The sequence below is a fragment of the Carcharodon carcharias genome, chromosome 13 (assembly GCF_017639515.1).
Source record: "Carcharodon carcharias isolate sCarCar2 chromosome 13, sCarCar2.pri, whole genome shotgun sequence".
Classification (NCBI taxonomy): domain Eukaryota; kingdom Metazoa; phylum Chordata; class Chondrichthyes; order Lamniformes; family Lamnidae; genus Carcharodon; species Carcharodon carcharias.
Genome location: NC_054479.1, coordinates 38,284,420 through 38,304,235, shown reverse-complemented (window position 1 = coordinate 38,304,235; position 19,816 = coordinate 38,284,420). Strand labels below are relative to the sequence as shown.

Sequence of the window (19,816 nt, the reverse complement as noted above, 5' to 3'; positions counted from 1 at the left end):
ACCTCCTACTCTGTAAATTTTAGATTATGCAAACACTGCTACTTACGCACTACCTCCGCCAAGTTCCATTCATCCATTTAATTTACATTGACTCCCATCCAACAATGCATTGAATTTAAAATTCTTGTCCTACTGTTCAAATCCCTCCATGTCCTCACCACTCCCCATTTCTCTAACCTTCCTGTATATCCCGAATATCCCTTGCTGCACCATTAATGGCTGTGCCTTCAGCTGTCTAGACCCTAAGCTTTGGAATTCCCTCCCTAAACATCTGCTTCTCTACCTCTCTCCCCTCCCTTACTTAAAACTTACCCCTTTAACCAAGCTTTTGTCACCTGTTTTATTATCTTTGTGGCTTATGTCAAATTTTTTCTGATAACAGTCCTGTGAAATGCCTTAGGGTGTTTTACTTTGTTCAAGATGCTATTTCAATACAAGGTCTTATATTTTAGCTATCAGCCTAAAGAAATGATGTGCTACAATTGCAAAATACTGCAGCTGCTAGAAATCTCAAAAACAAAATCCTGCATGAAAATGCAACTGTAATGTTAATATCAAATCTTTTCCGACATTCTTCATTGAGATCTGTCTTAAATTTGGTAAATAGGCATATTCTCTAATAAATACTGATAATTATTTTCTGATAAATACATATTGTCACTTGATAAATTTGACATGAAAACACTGAAAAGCCTCATCCCAGAGGTGGTTGGAGTCTGGAATGAACTTCCTGAGTGGGTGGTGGGGGCAGGTTTGATCAAGGTATTCAAAAAGGAATTAGATTGCTATCTGAAAAAAGAGAATGTGCAAGGTTATGGGGAATGAGGCAGGGGAGTGGGACCAGGTAGCATGTTCTTTCAGAGAGCCTGTGCAAACTCAATGGGCTGAATGGCCTTCTGCACTGTAAAGATTCTGTGTATGATTGCTAGGTATGGATGGCATCATACAACAACTACATACCATTGAGTCCACAGTATACATCTTTACATTGTGTCTATTATCTTTATCTTTTAAGAGGTATATAGGAATGATTCCTTGGTAGTACAATTGGGGATCAGAAGATCTTATAACTGCACAGCATTTATTCTTATGACCTATTTCCAAATGGGGATTGTTTAGCATTTGCTCTTGGGCATCCACCACCCTCTATTTAATTGGCTTTTGACTCTGTTTTGTTTTTCTGTTTGAACCTTTTAATCTCTGAAACAGCTACTTTTGGAGTACCAAACAATGATGAATCTTTTAATCTATGTCTATATACTAAGTTGTTAATGTACATGGACGTTAGGCAGGAACAGGATTGTATTCCACTATGATGCAGTTGATGGTTGGATGGCTTCCCAGTGCTTTCTGTATAACTTCACATTAAGGTTGCTCGCTTGGATACTCCAGCACAAAGTCGAGCCTTCGTGAGAGAAGAAAAGGAAGGTTGAAAATAGCATTAAAGAAAAGAGGAAGGAGAAAAGACAAGTTACAAATTTTATCCTTAAAAATATGTGTTTAAAGAAGCAGCTTTCTTTGTTTATTCTAAAAAAAGAGAACTGCACAAACAGATATCTGCCAATGTCCCCAAGTGATCATGGGTATTGAGAAACATGCTAGAAATCCTACTGCCTTCAAATCAGCTTGGCCCCCAACAAGGGACAACACCTTCAGGAGAGAAATGGAAAAATTTGGATGTGGTTAGAGTCTTTTCATTGTGGCATGCTACCACATTTAATTTTTATAACAGTAATCTTTGTAATGTGTAATTTTATGAACTAAAGACATTCTGATGTAATGTCATTCCTAAAGATTCCATGAAAAGCTGATTAATTGGCTGTGATGCTATCAAACATTCTACAATTTTGGAAATTTTTTTACCTAGGAAATGGATACAACGAAAGCCCTGTTCATTGGCTGTTTGAGTGAAAAATACAATTTTATGACAGTTTTTTTTTTAAATCCATTGGCATAACATTTTTTAAACTTTTGTATTTTCAAAATAGTGTGTACATCCAGGAATTATTTTGGGAACTATTAGCGTAAAACGCTTATGATGATCGTTACTTAATGTCCACAGGTAATATATTTTTTCTGATTGAGATTGTTTTTCACTCAGGGGAAGTCTTGGGTAACAATCACTGAAGCAGTATTTCAAATTCTTTACTTGACAAGTCAATACTAGGAAGATAACTTTGATAAGTAGCCCTTGTAATCTAATTTCCTTGAGTATTATTTACATCCTTTCTCATAATGTAAAGCACCAGGCCTGCATGGAGGTTATTCGTGCTGCACGGATTCATGTGTTATTGTTGTTATTAAATGTGATGGAATATGAATACTGTTATACCTGTTGACTCATTGAGGTTATTTTAATACCTGATTTCCTATCTCTGCTTCAAAAAGAGCCTGGAGACTCCACGAGTAAATATATTGCGTCCTGTGGTATTGAGCTAGGCAGACTTCAAACCCTGATCAGTGCAGATTTAGGTGATCTCATCCAAGGGTATAGGGATGCTCTTGTTGTCTGTGTTATGTTCTAAAAACAAAGGAAGGCCCTCTGGTTTCCTACTCATTATTATGCAGTGATACCTGTTGGAAAGTTCATCTGTGTGGACATCTGATGAAGGTAGGATCAAGCATTGCTGTGATGACCTCTACAGCTGAATAGCCTGCCATCACTCCCTATACATCCTACACATGTCGACTAGCCACAGACAGCACAGATGGAATTGTAACTTTCAACAGGTCACTGCCTTCAGAAAGGAGTTGTAGTAAAAACATGAAAAGGAAATCATGTTGAATTCTTTATGAAATTAGTTTACTCTCAGTTCTACATTATTAAGACTTGACAATACTGATCGACTGTTAGAACAAAAGGTTGGGTACACAAATAACTTGAGAATCTTACTTTGTAGTATGGTCCTTTCTTGGAGTAAGATCCTTGTCATAGTTTGAAGTTTACACACCATTTGTTCAAAATTTGACTATTTCCATAAGCAGACCATGTACATGAAAAGAAACCAATTAGGTGGCTGAAAGTCAGACAAGCTCTTTCTGAACTCAGATTTTAACAGTGTGAGTAGAAAATTTCTTGCATTTACACAGGAGGAAAAAAGGACAGACAGAATTATATCCAACTGGCTTGAAGTGAAACGCATCAGCCTGCAATTATCAACACTAAGTAACAAAAGCAAATTCATGACTGAAAAACCTTTACAAATTTAGCTTTAAAAAATTCCAGATACATAGATTTGTTAACAGTTATAGGATGAGATTTCATACAGAAAAGACAAAATATACTTTGGAATTGATGCACCAGATAGCTTGTTTCTGTGCTCATTTAACGTTCTTTGAATCGATGAATTCATGCTATTCTGAGAAAGTTACCTAATTGTTAATTAATCCTTGATTGTGAAGAATGCTACTGATTGATGTTCAGTAAAAATGTTGCTATTTGTAAGAATATTTCAGGTGTCGTTTTCATTGAAGATCTAATTCTATTAATTTTCTTATAAAATGCACATGCACAGCCTGAGAATTGTGTAAATTTGTTAGCAGTTTAGAAAATTATCTCCCACTTATTTGTCACAAAGTACTTTTATGGTGCTGGATGTAAATACATTTTGTAGATACAGATTATACATTCCCATTGTTTTTTGTTCTGAAATTAGACCTCTATCCCAGACTCTGAGAGCAATATGGATCAGAATTGCTTATCCCGCTGCAGCACAGAAATATTCTCTGAGACCAGTTGGGAGCAAGTGGATAAACAGGACACAGAGGTGAGAAATACAGCTTCAACAAGAAATGGAAATGGTCCAAAATTATAAAATATATATATTGAGATTCTGTTTTTAAAGAAATTATTTGAGGAAGAAAATGTAGACTGAGATTTTTTTTTATCTGATGCCAAATATATCCAAGCCTTGGACAAGATGATAAGATACAGGTGGAGGGCAAAATAAGTGAAGGAAATTTTGATGCAACTTTTCAAGATGAGGTGCTGTAGATAGTAATAATCTAGTCTATTTAAAAAAAAAATACTCAGTTTGAGAACTGTTAAGAGGATATAAAAGAAAGAATAGATTGCACAAGAAAATGGTCAAGAAATCAATGAAACGGTGAATTAAGGAAAAGGTGAAAAGGGCCAGTGATAGCTTTTGGCAACAGAAGAATATTAATCCAGCTTTAGAAATTGTGCATTGAAGACAACACAGGATACAGAAGTCAGAATTTTAGGATGATTGTGATAATTCAGTTTCAGTGTTTACTAAGATTATCAATTGTGCCAAATTAATTCTTGGGCTATTCAAATAAAAACCAGTGCTGAAGTTGCAGCATAGAAATGGGTGAGGATTTGGATGTATACCTCAAGTAAAGCTGTTGTCCCTTTCGCACACTGAATGAATTTTAACTGGGGTAATGTTCATGTTCAGACTGACATTTGGAAAAAGAAATGATGTCAGTGCATTTAAGCTTCATCTAATTGAATTGTACAGGGACATCACAATGGTAGGTTTTTAGCATGGGCATTATTATCGAGGTATGGCAAGTAACTTGCCATTCTTATTAACTTACTGCTCTATTCATGTAATGCACTCCCTCATGACAATACTATAACACACACACTTATCAAAGTTGGGTATTTGAATGGCATCTCTGATCAACGTTCTCTTGTAATTATCATGAAAGCTTCTTCATTTTCAATATTTATTTGTAACTGAATAAAGGGATATTCATTACATGTATTGATGCAACTCAGTGAGAACTGTTGTCCCAGGGATCATTTCAAAATGAGAATAGAATACATAAGCTAATATTTATCTGTCTACATTTTAAATATGTTGGGAACAAGGCTGTTGAAATATAATGAGCAAATTATTTAGAGGAAAACTCATTTTAAAGTTAGTGAGGTAGATCTCCCTTCTCCCTGCATTTGAATGCATTGAATCATCTACACATAATGAATAGAGGAGGAACTGGGCAGACAGTATCACACATTGTAAGAGAACGATGGTATTACTAACTTTCTGTTTGGCGTCTGTGCATCTCCCAACCCCTCCGTCCCACATTGGTGGCCATACGTCAAGCAATCTAAGCGTTAAGCTCTGGAATTCCCTCCTTAAACCTCTTCACATTTCACTCCTTTAAGACCTTCCTTTTAAACCTACCTCTTTTAACCAAGCTTTTATTACCCATCCTAATATCTGCACCTTTTGCTCACTGTCAATTTTTATCTGATTGCATTCCTGTAAAATACCTTGGGCATTTTCCTAAATAAAAGGCACTACATAAATGTTAAGTTGTTATATGTTAGCTCAAATGCATGGTCCTTGCCTGATTTTTCATTTTATTCCCAGATGATCTGTACCAATGTGTAGCATCAGAAAACGTTTGGCCCAGTATCTGAGTAATTTACTCAAAACTCAATCCTTTGCCATGTGTCCTAAATTGCAACCCATTGTGTTGTGAATTCTGGCGGTGGTATTCTGCATGGCTTGGGTGAAGTAGCAGCTTTCGAGTACAGACTGTAATGGTCCTCAGCTATATCATTGTTCCCTGTTGTCTGGAATCTTTAACACTATCTGTTGTAAATTAAGTTCTGCTTTAGCTTTTTTTTTCTCTTTTGAGCATCCTAAATGCAATTTCAGTGCCTTTTCCTTTGATTACGAAGAATGTTTGGTTCTTTTCTCCTTGTTTCATTTTTTTTTCTAATCACCTCTGCCTTTAATTGAGTTATTATTGTAAGATATGTTTTTTGGATTAACGTTCTCGTTTCCTATTTGGAAACTTGTATATCAAAGCCTTCCAAAATCCAATTTATATGGTCATAACTTTTGCCTATTTCCTAGATGTGTAAAGAAGGAGAAGCAATATTAAAAGTTCAATTTTTTCACAACACAGCGGCTTAAATTCATTATAAAGGGCAGAGAATTATACCTGTGTTGCTAGAAGACTAAAATACAATTACAAACTTGAAAATTTAAGGTGGTATCTTTTTCAAAAGCTGCTGTTTTCTTGGTTTCACAATGTCTCTTAGGTGACTCGATGGTATCCCGATCATTTGGCCCCGCAGTGCTATGGCTGTGAAAGTCGATTTTGGCTGGCTAGTAGAAAGCACCACTGCAGGTACTATGTACAAAAAATTGTACAGATTTAGCTAAATTTTTTTTGTCTTCAAATGAAGTGCTAGTTATCTCAGACCATTGTATAAACATGGATGTGACCAATATTGAGAAAATGGCTGCAATCTGTTGAAAAAAAATTCACTATTTGACAGATGATGACCACTAAAAATACTAGTTACCAAAGACTGCAATTGCAGCATCTATCACCAGCATGCAGATCATGGGGTGGATCGGCATTATGATGTTGACAATATTTAATTTTTTTGTGGCTAGCTATAATTTTAAGGGGAACTGAAATTTTAGATTAAAATGTATATTTTGGTAGTTTACCACTTATATAATACTCTGTGCCAAGTAGTTTGAACCTTCTTACACTGTAGAGAAATTAAACTTGTACATTTGGGTGATTGTTGTTGTTGATCCTTCAACCAGTTCATTCTCATCACCTGTATACAGATTTCCACAGGATCTTTTTACTCGTCAAAATAATACAAGTAACAAGTTTTTCCTTATAATGTTCCGCAAACTGAAAGTGATTTCCTTGGAGGGGTCCTGTATATCTCAAGGATTTACAGGACATGATCGGCACGTATGTCCCAGCAGTTACAAAACAGCCAATTCTAAGAAGTTAGCACTCTCAAATCCAGCACTATTATAACCTTTCTCTTTAAGCCAGTGACTGATTTAAGGGGAGTGCAGCCACATTTTCCTCCTTAGGTTTTTTTAACTCCACCACATGCTTGTTTATGTGGATGTACTATGATACACACCACCTTGAACTAGTGTCACTTCCAGATATCCCCACGAATGTAGGAGATTATTAGTATGAAAAAAAATTTTGCTTTTAAAAAATCAGTGGAGCATAGTGTGATAATATGATCTGTTACCTAGCCAGCCTGCCTTAGAATGGCAAAATTGCTTTGAAGTGGATGGCATTGTGAATCGGGACACTTTCAGTAGTGAGCTAGGACATGCTGAAAAGTATTTTCCTTTCTTGGTGATGCAGTTGCACCAAGTTGCATTGCAGTGCAGCATACTGGTCCCATTGGACCTCTGGCAGTACACAGGAATGTGTGATGTTGATTGAGGGAGATTGGCAGGGAGAACTCCTCTGATCATCTTTGAGATAAGTGACCAAAATGTTGATCTTTAAAAGTGCATTTTAGGGAAAGAGGGAGAGGTGGAGAGATTTAGGTAAAGAATTTGGTACCCCAGACAGCGAAGGCACTGCCACCAGTGCTAAAGTGAAGGAAAATCGGAGTGCACAAGAGGCCAAAATTCGGGAATATAGAGCTCTCGGGTTGTATGTTGTTACAGGATGTTACAGAGAAAAGGCATGAAACAGAAAAATAATAGTTTGGTCGTACAGAACTTGAGAATTGCTGAAAATAGATTTTTTTTTATATCATAGCTTTTCATCTTGCATTCATCAGGATAATTCATGAGAAAATGCCAATGTCAAGGGAAACAACAATTTATACTCTGAGAAGAGACTGCTGATTGGTTGGCCAGTGGACTCTGGTGGAGGCATTGCCATGGAGAATGCATCAATTGATGGTATCTGACAGCTAACTGCCAAGCATTGTTTGAAATTTAAACCAAGCAGCTTGACTCTGTTCAAGACATTGCCCTGGGGAATGAACCTGCAAATGGCATTCACTTATTTTGTTTAGCTGAAACAGGCGCAATGTGTGTACATGTTCTTTTTGACTGAACATGTACACACATTGCGCCTGTTTCAGCTAAACAAAATAAGTGACAGCCATTTGCTGGTTCATTCCCCAGGGCAGAGTCAAGCTGCCTGGTTTAAATTTCAAACAATGTTTGGCAGTTAACTGTCAGTCACCATCAACTGGTGCATTCTCCATGGCAATGCATCTACCAGAGTCCACTTGCCAACCAATCAGCACACTCTTCTCATATAGTATACATTGGCATTTTCTTGCGAATTCTCCTGATGAATGCAAGACAAAAAGCTTCAACAAAAAAATCATTTTAACAATAAACTGAAAAATATTTTTTTCACCCATCACCCCTGTACTTGTTGACTGACACTAGCTCCTGGTTTAGTAAAACTTCAAATTTAAAATTCTCCCATCCAGGTTTTCAAATCCCTCCATGACTTCACCTATCATTTTTTAAATTTTATTTGTTCATAGCATGTGGGCATTGTAGACTAGGCCAGCATTTATTGCTCATGTCAAGGGCAGTTAGCCCTGTGTTCCTCTGACATCCTGTGAGTTTTCCCCCAACCTTGTTAGCCCATCTTCCAGCTGTCTCAGTCCTATGCTCTTGAACTCCCCTTAACTTCATTTCCTTTCTCCTTGGCTTTAGACCCTTTCTCAAAGCCTAGATTTCAATCACGCCTTTTATCACCTAACTTCCACACTTTTGTGCAGTGACCATATATTCCTCTGTAAAGCACCTTGAGATTTTTTTTTTGAAAAATATACTTTATTCATAAAATATTTGGAAGAATATTCCAAAATATTTCAAAATCACTATCTCAAAAGTACAAGCAGATTCAACTTTTACACATGGTTCACAAGGTGCATCAATACAATCAATGAATATTACAATCATTTCAATATGGTCAATGCAGACAATCAGACAATGGTATTGGAGTTATCAACATGCATCATGTTGCACTCTGAGGTGCTTCAATACAATTATAATACAATTAGTATTCAATGCACACATTCATTTTGAGCTGTACAGCCCGAGGGGCTCTCAGCAGTTCCCAGCCCCTCGGTGCACTGTGGCAGAAAGGTCTTAGACAGCGTCCTTTCCCCATTGTGCCTTTGCGGTGGCAGCTGCCCCAAGCTTTAGTGCGTCCCTCAGCACGTAGTCCTGGACCTTGGAATGTGCCAGTCTGCAACACTCAGCCGGGGACAACTCTTTGCGCTGGAAGACCAACAAGTTTCAGGCAGACCAAAGAGCGTCTTTCACCAAGTTGATGATCCTCCAGCTGCAGTTGATGTTTGTCTCAGTGTGTGTCCCTGGGAACAGCCCGTAGAGCACAGAGTCCTGTGTCACAGAACTGCTCGGGATGAACCTCGACAAAAACCACTGCATCTCTCTCTAGACCTTCTTTGCAAAGGCACAATCCACAAGGTGGTGAACAACAGTCTCGTTCCCACCACAGCCACCTCGAGGGTAACGTGCAGAGGGGGTGAGGCTCCTGGCGTGTTGGAAGGATCTGACGGCGAGGGTCTTTCTCACCACCAGCCAAGCTACAGTTTTCTACATTGAAGGCAGTATAGTCTATAATTGTAGGATGGTTGCTTAATGTATCTTCCATGACACATTGACTACATTTTATAGTGAGCATTAAACAAGTAATCTTTTCGAAAAGGATTTTTCTGAATGTTGCTTCTGTTTTGAGAATTAATACTACATAGAATTAGCTTCCTCTTTTAAAATTAGTATTATTGGCAAAGTAACTTAATCATTTCTTATATGCTTCTTTCATTGTAAAGTAGCAGCATATCGTTTTTCATTTGTTTGTATTCCCTCGCTGTTACCCTACTGATTTGCACCTTTTCCTTAGTTAGTTTCCCTCTGAGCTGTTTTTTCCGTCTTGCAGGGACAGGGAGCCTGTTGATGACAAATGGTGAGCATTTTCAACAGTCTTCTCTGTCTCTTGTTTGTCTTCATTTCCTGGTGATGTTGAATTAACATTTGCTTGTGCCTTATTAGCTGTACATCCCAAGCAATTTGAGCCATACTTAATTAAATTCCAATCGATTTAGAAGTTCGAAAAACTATACCCAATTCATGTGTTATTCAGGCACTTATGAGCCATGTCCTCATCTTAAAATTATGCAACTTGCTGAGCAAGAAACAAAATGACAGACCTGGATTTATCACCCCTGTCCATTGCACACATTTAATCACATTCAATGATTGAAGCTTTTTCAATATTTTTCTGTTTTAAGTTGACAATGCACAATATTTTGACATTTCATCACATTATGCTTTGAATTAGCCTGATAACTAAGATTGTACCAATTAGGGACTCTCCAACTGGCAGTGCAATTATTAAACCTTGGTTTATCCATACTTAATCTGAATATTGTTTATTTTTTACTATGTAATTTTATTCACCCTTTTCCCCCAGTCTTATGATCTAATTAAGAGGCTATAGTATCCTCGTTGCCTGCAGGAAAGAGAACTTTTATCTGCCTTATCTTCACAACTAGCTTTGAAAGGCTTTCCTTTCAGCTTTCTATATTTTAAGAAAAGGCTGATGAGTATTGGTGGACTGCATGTTAACCTTCAAAATAGATCTTTGATATTCAGTTTGCAGTAGTGTGACTTTCCCTTTTTATTGCATAATGTAATCAAATAACTCATGCAATTATTACCTCTAAACAGTTGAAGTGTGAGAAATGTGTTTACCAACTGACCCATTAATTGGATTTGAATGTTTAATCACCAGCCTCTTGTGCAATGAAGCTTTGGACCTAATTTCTTGAATGTATTGCAAAACGTCAGCCAGTTGTACATTTTCTATATAAAAATATTATAAGTGGCTTATCTAATCTAAAGGATGTGCAAGTTGTATAAAATGATTTAAATTGAAAAGTTCTTCAAAAATGAATGGTTAAAACATTTTACCAAATTGCACTTTTAAAGTTTTTTGCTGCCTCCCCATCCCCAATTTGGAAACTTTTAGGTTTCACTTCAGTTCCATGCTGGGAAAGATCTCTGCAATTGAAAGCTCCACTCTTTCATTTGAAATACAGGAGCCTGTTGAAGTTACAACATGCCACCTCATGTCAGACCATTTTAGCCAGTGACTGATCATTAAATACTTGTGAAAAGCCTCTGTTTATAATCCACAATAATTCTATTTCCATCACTCATAAACTGGGGTACATTTAGACTTTGCCTTTTGCAAGTCAACTCATTGATTTCATTATAATAGGGCTATGAGGAAAGGGCGGGGCAGTAGAATAGCTAAATTGCTCATTCAAACTCCTGGCACAGTCTCAACAGGCCAAATGACTGAGACCCATGCTGTAGCCATTCTTTGGTTCCATTGATCGCATTCAATGACAGGCACAAAGTACTGTTGATGATAGTTATGCTATAAACTGTAACAACCTCCTTCTGGAAGTAAAATTAACGTCATATGTGAGCTTTGTGAAAAGCTGACTTCACCAAAAAAAAAATAATCTAATAGTGTAAATAAGTTAATGCATACACCTCTGCCCTGAGAACAAGTAACAGAAAGAGAGCAGTAGGAGTCCTGCATAAAAATAATGCCTTCCCTATTTGGAAATTAGCTATTTTAAATTATTAAAATCAAGATATTTTAAAACTTGGGTTTTGTTTTTTGCTAAATGAAGCAACTTTACTAATATTTTCAGAATCCTCAGAAAGGGAAATACTTAAACACCGGGTTTTATATACTTTACTGAAATAACTCTTGGAAGTTTGAAAGAGGATCACCATGTTATTCAAGAAAGTATTTACCTTTTTTATTTATTTTTCTGTCAATGCAAGTGTTTGATAACTATAAAGCTTGTGCATGCAAAGTCACTAATTATTGTTCGAAAGCTAAACATTTTATTTTTAGGAGCTGAACTTGATTAAAATTTGTGAAATAACTGTATAGTTTTGCCAAGTTGAATATAAAAAGATGAAACAGGATCTTAATTAACAATCTGCCTATTTGTTCCTTCAAAGGAATTGTGGGAATGTGTTTTGCTCAAGTTGTTGCAACCAGAAGATCCCAGTGCCGAGTCAGCAGCTTTTTGAGCCTAGTCGTGTCTGTAAATCCTGCTACAGCAGCCTTCAGCCAAATGGGTCCACGCTGGAGATAGAACTGGACAAACCCATTGCAGCTACTTCAAACTAAAGGCAATGCCTTTCCTCCCACAAACACGCACATTTATGGGACAGTATACAAGAAGCCAAGCAATTTGGTTACTGTGCACTTGAGATAGGACTGAATGCACAGCGTTGCTTGGAAGTTCTAACAGGATGCGGTGGATGGAGACATAGTTGGATAAAATAACTTAAATCTGTTTGGAAGTTTATTTTATGGTGGCTTGTGGTGATTGGGATAGAGCGGCCAGTGCAGTATATTACTGTATTAACCAAAGGCCTTAGACTTGCAGAAGTGGTAAGCAATTTCATTGGGCAGTTGCATCAGCACACTACTCCCTCTACAGGCTTAATTGAATATGTAACATCTTAAAGTAGATCAGTGTTAATTATGTTCCTTTTATTTACAAAACAAATTGAGTTTTTGGCATGTACAGAAAGTATTATAAATGCCCTGTGGTTACAGCAAAATAAATTTACAGTGACCTGATGGGCACTGAAGAAATGAGATATTTTAAGCTTTGTTTACACAATGTATTGTAAGCTCAAACATTTTCCTCTACTATTTGAAACAGGATTTCTTTTGAGCTTGGTGAATTAACCTTTTTCTGCTGTGATTCTGAAATGCGAATGAAGGTTAGAGGAGGTCAGGAAATGAGAAGTTCTAGATAGGTGCCATTGGTTATGATACGGGTTTCTGGGATTGTGTTTTAAATGCATATTTTGACATTTAATTGTCGTTTCATTTTTTCATGCAAGCACTTTTTTATTTTTCTCTTTGTATATAAAGAGGTCAAGATGCTGTTGCTAGCTGTATAGCACTCTTTCCTAAAAGACATTAAGTGCTCCTTGCCCCACCTTGAATAGAGATGTTTTTCCAATTTTGTTTTTAAAAGCAGCAAGTGCTGTAGGCGTTTTTCAAAGATGTAAAGAAAATTAAAAGTTTAGCATTTGTATGAAGCTTATGCTAACTCTTATCAATTTTGTTACTTTGTTATTAATAGATGAGCAGTGTTTAATATATAAAAATTGTGGGCCAGTTGGATATACAGGTAAAAACACCAAGTGCTTTTTCCCCACTTGACTTTGAAAATTAACCTCATGGTTGGATCATTAAGAATGGTGAGCTGTAAGGTAATCATTTAGTGCATTTTATGCAAACTCTTTCCTTATCTCCCTCTCTTTTAATTCTCCAATGGTAGTACAACAATCATTGCAGCACAATTTGGATTGCAAAGTATCTTCGTATCAGCAACATTTTCCCCACCACCAAGAGGCATGAAAGATCCATTTTAGGGACATAACAGCAACTGATGTTTGTAACAAACAGGAAATAACAGTTCCAACTGTGTTAATGCAAATTGCAACTAGGTATTTTGATTTGTGTTTTGATTTATCCTGGAATCATTTGTGCATTTTTTAAGTGACTAAAAATTCCATATTATAAGCCTGCCACGACACAGTAGGACTTCCTCATAACATGACTAACTACACAGAATTTACAAAAACTATTTGTGATAAGATGATATGAGAAACTGCACTTTATCAGTACATTAGTTGCTTTGTTAATATAATGCCATCTTTGCTTGCAATCTGTAGTTTTTCCATGTCGGACTTGAAATTAAGAATCCACCTCATCCTGGTGCTCAATTTCACACAAGTTGAATGTGTTGAATACACAAAGTAACATCCTCTGGGGTTTAGAACTAAAGTTAAAATGCTGCTAAAACTTATTTTGAACAGTCTGATCTGTTTTTTTTTGTCCTCACATTCTTTGTTTAAAGTGACTGTTATCCTTCAGTGGTAATGGTAGATACTTCTGATTGTACACTCAAGTGGAATTTGTAAAGTAGCACTTAAAGCCAGACTTTAATTGCTTTAAGAAATGATGCCACAAAGCTGGGTGTGGAAAATGTAGTGCTTACCTGTTTGTAAGCTTTCATGGCATATACTCTTCTGTAGCCTCAGAATGATTTATTTAAATCTAAATAAATTTGTCATTTTCATATATGGTGTTTATCTCAAATTTGAAGAATCTGATTTTTTATGCTGCTTTATTTTATTATGGGGTGAAGAGCATTATCACGACTTTTTAGATTCGGCAATGGTTTACTGTCTGCTTTGAAGATTTTCTGCTCTCCAATGTGTGCCCAGATTTTCCCTTTCTGATCCCTCAGTCAAATGCATTATGTGGCTGAGAGAATAGGCAATCTGCAGCCACTCTGCTTTTCAAAGCGCCTATTAAGAATTCACACCTAGACTCAGAAAATTCTTGGGACTACAATAATTAGGGTACTTGGTCCAAGGGCCAAATTTTTAACTATCGTATCTTAAGGATCTTTATTTTCACATGGTAATTAGAATGATAGAAAAGGTACTTTCACTTAACAGCTTAACTGTATGACCCCTAGTACTGTCATGTTGCCATCCACAATCTTAATGCCTATTGCGACACATGTCAAGCAATATTTTAATTGATTAACCAGCAGTCTTACTGCAGGATTTCTGCCTTAGGATCACCCTATCTCACTTATTTTAGGAATAAACATAATGTGAACTTCAAAGTAACCTTGTTTATATTTGAATACAAGAAATTTCAGTACACCTCCTGTTGATGTGCGATGATGCCCATGCCGAGGGATTTTACACAAATTCTGGTTGTACTATGCTCCTTGACACCACTATGCCTATTAAGGACTTAGAACCATACTTGTCACTTTGAATAAAGACTTGGGGAGAGCAGGTTAACAATGCCTATGTAGGGTTGAGTTGGTTTCAGGATGATGTGTCTAACAATGGGCATTTTGAGTAAAGATAACCTTCCATGGCAAACTTGGTAACATTATTTTTTTTTAAGTAAGTGCTAGCAAGCCTGGCAGCATTTCTGATAAGAGAAACAGTTAATATTTCAGGTCAGTGACTTTTCAGCTAAGTAGCTGGTTAAAATCTACTAGTACCCTTGGATGTCTATGGCTTGGGTCTGGTCAGCTTATCGAGGGATGTGTCTTTACAGGGAGTGTGTGCTTCATTTTGGGCAAACAAACTCTCCTGTGTGGATTTCTCAATAGTTTGACTTGGAGACTCTAAGGGTTTGTGTTCATAACATATCAAGCTGACCAAAATAAAAGTTGTAGAATTATTTTTTCAGGACAATCATGACGAGCTCATTGAGAAATTGAGAGTTGATTACTGTGAAATATAACTAATATATATTATTTAATTAATTCCAGCATGTTTCTTGTAGACTGAAGATGAAAAGCTGATTATAAGATGTTAAAATTTGTTGAAGGAACCTGGGTAATTGTTGAAAATTTAGCAAATAGGATTGATTGGAAACAGTAACTTACCAATTTAATATTTCATTGGATTTGCCCGCACAGTTTTCTCTCTTTCTAGGTTGATATTTTAAAAACAGTTATTACTTTTTATCCGTTTTTACAGAAAATGTTGGATCTATTTCTAAGTGCATGATAGGTTTGCTTTACTTTTGGTACTTATACCTCTACATGTTCAGAAATATTACGCTATGCCGGAGAAGAATGATATTCAGTGGCCTGGGAACACTGAAGTACATAGATCAAATGGTTCCCTATAAAAGCAATCCTGTATGAGTACAAAAACCTTGGAGGTGAAAATATGTACTACTGCCACACTTATCCCATACCAAAACAGTGGACAAAGACAACTTCAGCATTTGCCTTAACACACCTCTTCATCTTGTGCATCTAGGATAACAGCTTGCTGACCACAGCCACCAAGTTAACCTGCTTTGCTATCTTATCCCAAGCAGTCTGTGTGGCTGTCTTCTGAGGATAATTCCGCTTCAACCCAAAGATTACATGCCTAACGCTCTCTTAATTCCTCTGATATTACCTTGAAAACTCCTCCTTTAGTAGTTCGCTGGGATATCATGAAATATCCATAGCTAAAGTGTGAATTTCACCACAGGAAGTCCAGAACACTCTTTAAAGTACAGTATCTGTTCTTCTCAGCTAGATTGCATTACACACTCAGAATATGGCTAAACTGTGCTGGAAGTGCTGATACATGTTTGGGTCTTCTGATACTTCCTCCAACTTTTTCTAGCTTCAGAATTTTAAATCACTTTGAATCCTAACTCCCCACGCTCTCAAGTGTTCACATTATCTAATAAGCTTTCATTAATGTGCCCAATTTTTAAAAAAAACTTTCCAGTAAATTATTTTTAACCACGATTGTTTGTTTCCAAAGGGGGATCTCCTGAAATGAACAATAGTGTATAACAGTTTCAGATGTTTTTTTTATTCAGAAAATCTATTTAACAAAATGTTCCTTAAAGGGAAAGCAAGACATAAGAATCTAACCCTAAACTATTCTTTTCCTGGCATCCATCTGTCTCAGGAGACGATGGACTGTATGTCATTTCTGTATTGAATATTGTCTGTTGTGGCTGTAGAGGCTGATTCATGGATGGCAGTCCCTTCCAAAGCTGGCACAGATGAATAGTGTTGGCCCGAGGTTGACTGATTTCCTCCCTTCTGGTGAGCTCTCTTTTGCCACCTGGTCATTTATTTTGCCCCTATCCTTTTTCCACTCCAACTGCTTGTCTCCAGGCACTCCAGCCAGCAGCAAGGACTTCCCGTGCATCTACTCCAATCCCGGTCAATTTGAAGTTTTGCTTGCAGACATCCTTGTATTACAGGTGAGGGCGACCTGTTGGTCTTGTGCCAATAGCAAGTTTACCATAGAGCATGTCTTTGGGGATGCGGCTGTATCCACTCGGCCTATGTGATCTAGCCAACAGCTTTGCCGCTGACTCAGGAGGGCAAACATGCTGGGGAATCCTTGTATGCTGGTGTACTTCCATATTTGGCACTAATCATAAACAATTCTGTTATAGAATAAATATATATGTAGATGCAGTCCTTCTGACTATTCTCTTGAGAATTTCAGATTCCAAGATTTAAACAGCTCTTTACAGGGATACTTAAACAATAACAGGATTTCAATACCTGTCAATTATATTCAAGTGACTGTCATGTATAAGACTGACCAAATCAAACAGCTATTTGACTCAAGCCAAGCTACTTTTATCCAGTCAAGCAAGCAAGCAAACTTGATATGAGTTTTTTTGTTGTTCGGATCTGAACAACGAAGAGAAGCAGTATTTTTTGCCAGAAGTCCATCTGAATCGTGGAAATGAGTGGACCTTCAAAATATTAGAATGTCCTTTCACTGCCCATGACACAGCTTGTAGTGATACATTTTTATGATGCACATCTTGGCATTGCTACAATTTCAGATTGATTGGCAAACCAGTCCATTCAATATGTGATTAGCAGTTTCTTTTTAAGAGCTGCTTTGTTCAGTGTTACGCCTTTTACTTAACAATCACTTTTAAATCTACCTCCCTCTGCCCTTTACACAGAGAATATCTGACAATATCTGCAAAATTCAGCAAAGACTTTCATTCTCACCATAAAATGCTATGTTTCAACTTTGAGGTGCAGAGATCTAGCTGACCTAGTGCATGAATCACAAAAGGCTCATGTGCAACAAATTAGGAAAGCTAACAGAACATTGTCATTTATTGCGAGAGCAATTGAATAGAAAAGTAGGGAAATTACGCCTCGGTTGTACAGGGCACTAGTGAGACCACATTTGGAGAACTCTGTACGGTAGTGGTCACCTTATTTAAGGAAGGTTGTAAATGCATTGGAAGCAGTTCAGAGAAGCTTTACCAGACTAATACCTGGAATGGGTGGGTTGTCTTATGAGGAAATGTTGGACAGATTGGCTTGTATCTGCTGGAGTTTAGAAGAGTAAGAGGTGACGACTGAAACATAGACCCTGAGGGGTCTTGAGAAGGTGGAAGTGGAGAAGATGTTTCCTCTTGTGAAGAATCTAGAGCTAGGGGCGACTGTTTAAAAATAAGGGGTCACCCATTTAAAATGGAGATGAGGCAAAGTTTTTCACTGAAGGTCGTGAGTTTTTGGAACTCTTTTCCTGAAAAGGCAGTGGAAGCAGAGTCTTTGAATATTTTTAAGGCAGGTGGATAGATTCTTGGTAAGCAAGAGGATGATAGGTTATCGGGAGCAAGTGGAATGCAGATTTCAGTTACTGTCAGGTCAGCCATGGTCTTATTAAATGGTGGAGCTGGCTCAAGGGGCTGAATGGCCTACTCCTCCTTGTTTGTATGTTCGTATAACTTTCTTCCCTGGGAAAACCATATTGATGCATTACTTTCAACCTGTACAGTCAGAGTTAGATGATTTCAAACTGCTGTGGGAGCAGCAGAAAGGTAAAGACAAAATCTGAAAACTTGGAAGATATGGCAGCAACATGGGGTGAATAAAAAGAGTGCCGTTGTTGACTCGGTGTAAGCAAAAAAAAAATCTTTTCTCCAACCTTGTGCCCTATACCCTTGCTCTTTACCTGTAATGTCTTGACGGAACAGGTTTCAACAAGAAACTGCTAAACTTTATTACAGGGAGCTTTTCAGGTGCTACATGCTCAATCAGAACTCTGGTTGGGAAGCTCCCCCCATAGCCTGTGCTTAGGACTCACTGGTCGGAGCCTTAACAGAACAACACGTTCTGATAAACAGCAGGAGACTTTACCCTCAGTTACCATATTACCTTTTTTCTAGCTTTGTAGCATTTGTTGTATCTGGGCATTTTCTAATTCATAGCAGTCCCCTTATAATAAGGCTGTATTTTTGGTAAGCAGTAATAATTGCAATGGTTTTCTTTAGATCTGCTTTCCAATTTTTTTTTTCCAGATGGTCAGGCTGTTGGACCTTCCCTGTCCTCGTGGTAGAGGCTGGTTAGCAAGTCATTGTCGTGTTGCTGCTGGTTTCTGCTGCTGCTGAATGGATAGCTTCCAGTAGCTTGGTTTAGACATAACTGAAGATAAAGCGCAGACAAACTGAGCTCAGTGACTTTACGTGTATGGTGTCCTTTTGAATAGCATGGAGTAATAAATTGGAACGTCTGAGAAAAAGTACTGCAGACACAAGTAAAGTTTCAATAATCTGCAGGTCTGATGTACTATGCAAACTTGTAAAATTGCAGCAGGGTTGCCCCATAGGAGGTGAGATACTGCAGAAGCTGGAAATACTCAGCAGGTCTGGCAGTAGCTGTATCCCTGCACCCCTCCCTCTGGCCTCTTACTTGCTCTTGATCTTTTCATTGAGAACTGTTGGCGTGACATTGGCCATCTTAATTTCTCTGCTCCTCTCTCCCATTCCAACCTGTCACCTTCTGAACTATCTGCACTCTGTTCCCTCAGGTCAAACCCTGACTTTGCTATCAAACCTGCTGACAAGGGTGGCACTGTTGTCTGGCGTACAGACTTCTACCTTGCAGAAGCTGAGCACCTACAGTCAATTCTTCCTACCTCCCCCTCGACCATGACCTCACCACCGAACATCAAGCCATTGTTTCCAGGACTGGCACTGACCTCATCTCCTCTGGAGATCTTCCCTCCACAGTTTCCAACCTCAGTGTCCCAAACCTGCCTCCTTCCCAAAATCCACAGACAGCACTGTCGTGTTGGACCCATCATGTCAGCCTGTTCTTGCCCCATGGAACTCATTTCTTTCTATCTTGACTCCATTCTCTCTCCCCTTGTCCGGTCTCTTCCCACCAACATTCATGATTCCTCTGATGCCCTAGGTCATATCAAACAATTTCCAGTTTCCTGGCCCTAACCACTGCCTCTTCACCATGGATGTCCAATCCCTCTACACCTCCATTCCCCATCAGGATGGTCTGAGGGCTCTCCACATATTCCTTGAACAGAGGCCTGAACAATCCCTATCCACCACCACTCTCCTCTGCCTGGCTGGATTTGTTCTACTTTAATTTGTCTCACTTCCTCCAAATGAA

The 19,816-nt window shown here is 37.9% G+C and overlaps 1 protein-coding gene across 19 annotated transcripts in view; it reads left to right on the top strand.

Annotated features, from left to right (window-relative positions):
• Positions 1–13,956, top strand: part of mtmr3 (myotubularin related protein 3) — a 106,576-nt gene extending 92,620 nt beyond the window's left edge. For 14 of the 19 annotated variants that reach the window (XM_041201938.1, XM_041201937.1, XM_041201933.1 and 11 more), the window contains 4 exons: positions 3,657–3,767; positions 6,026–6,114; positions 9,700–9,726; positions 11,808–13,956. In XM_041201938.1, coding sequence (XP_041057872.1) covers positions 3,657–3,767; positions 6,026–6,114; positions 9,700–9,726; positions 11,808–11,979 — 399 coding nt within the window. In that variant the 3' untranslated portion in view covers positions 11,980–13,956. Of the gene's footprint in view, positions 1–1,988; positions 2,063–3,656; positions 3,772–6,025; positions 6,115–9,663; positions 9,727–11,807 lie in introns of those variants that run through there. The other 5 variants (XM_041201942.1, XM_041201936.1, XR_005944690.1 and 2 more) reach the window with 4 other exon arrangements.
• The last annotated feature ends 5,860 nt before the right edge of the window (positions 13,957–19,816 follow it).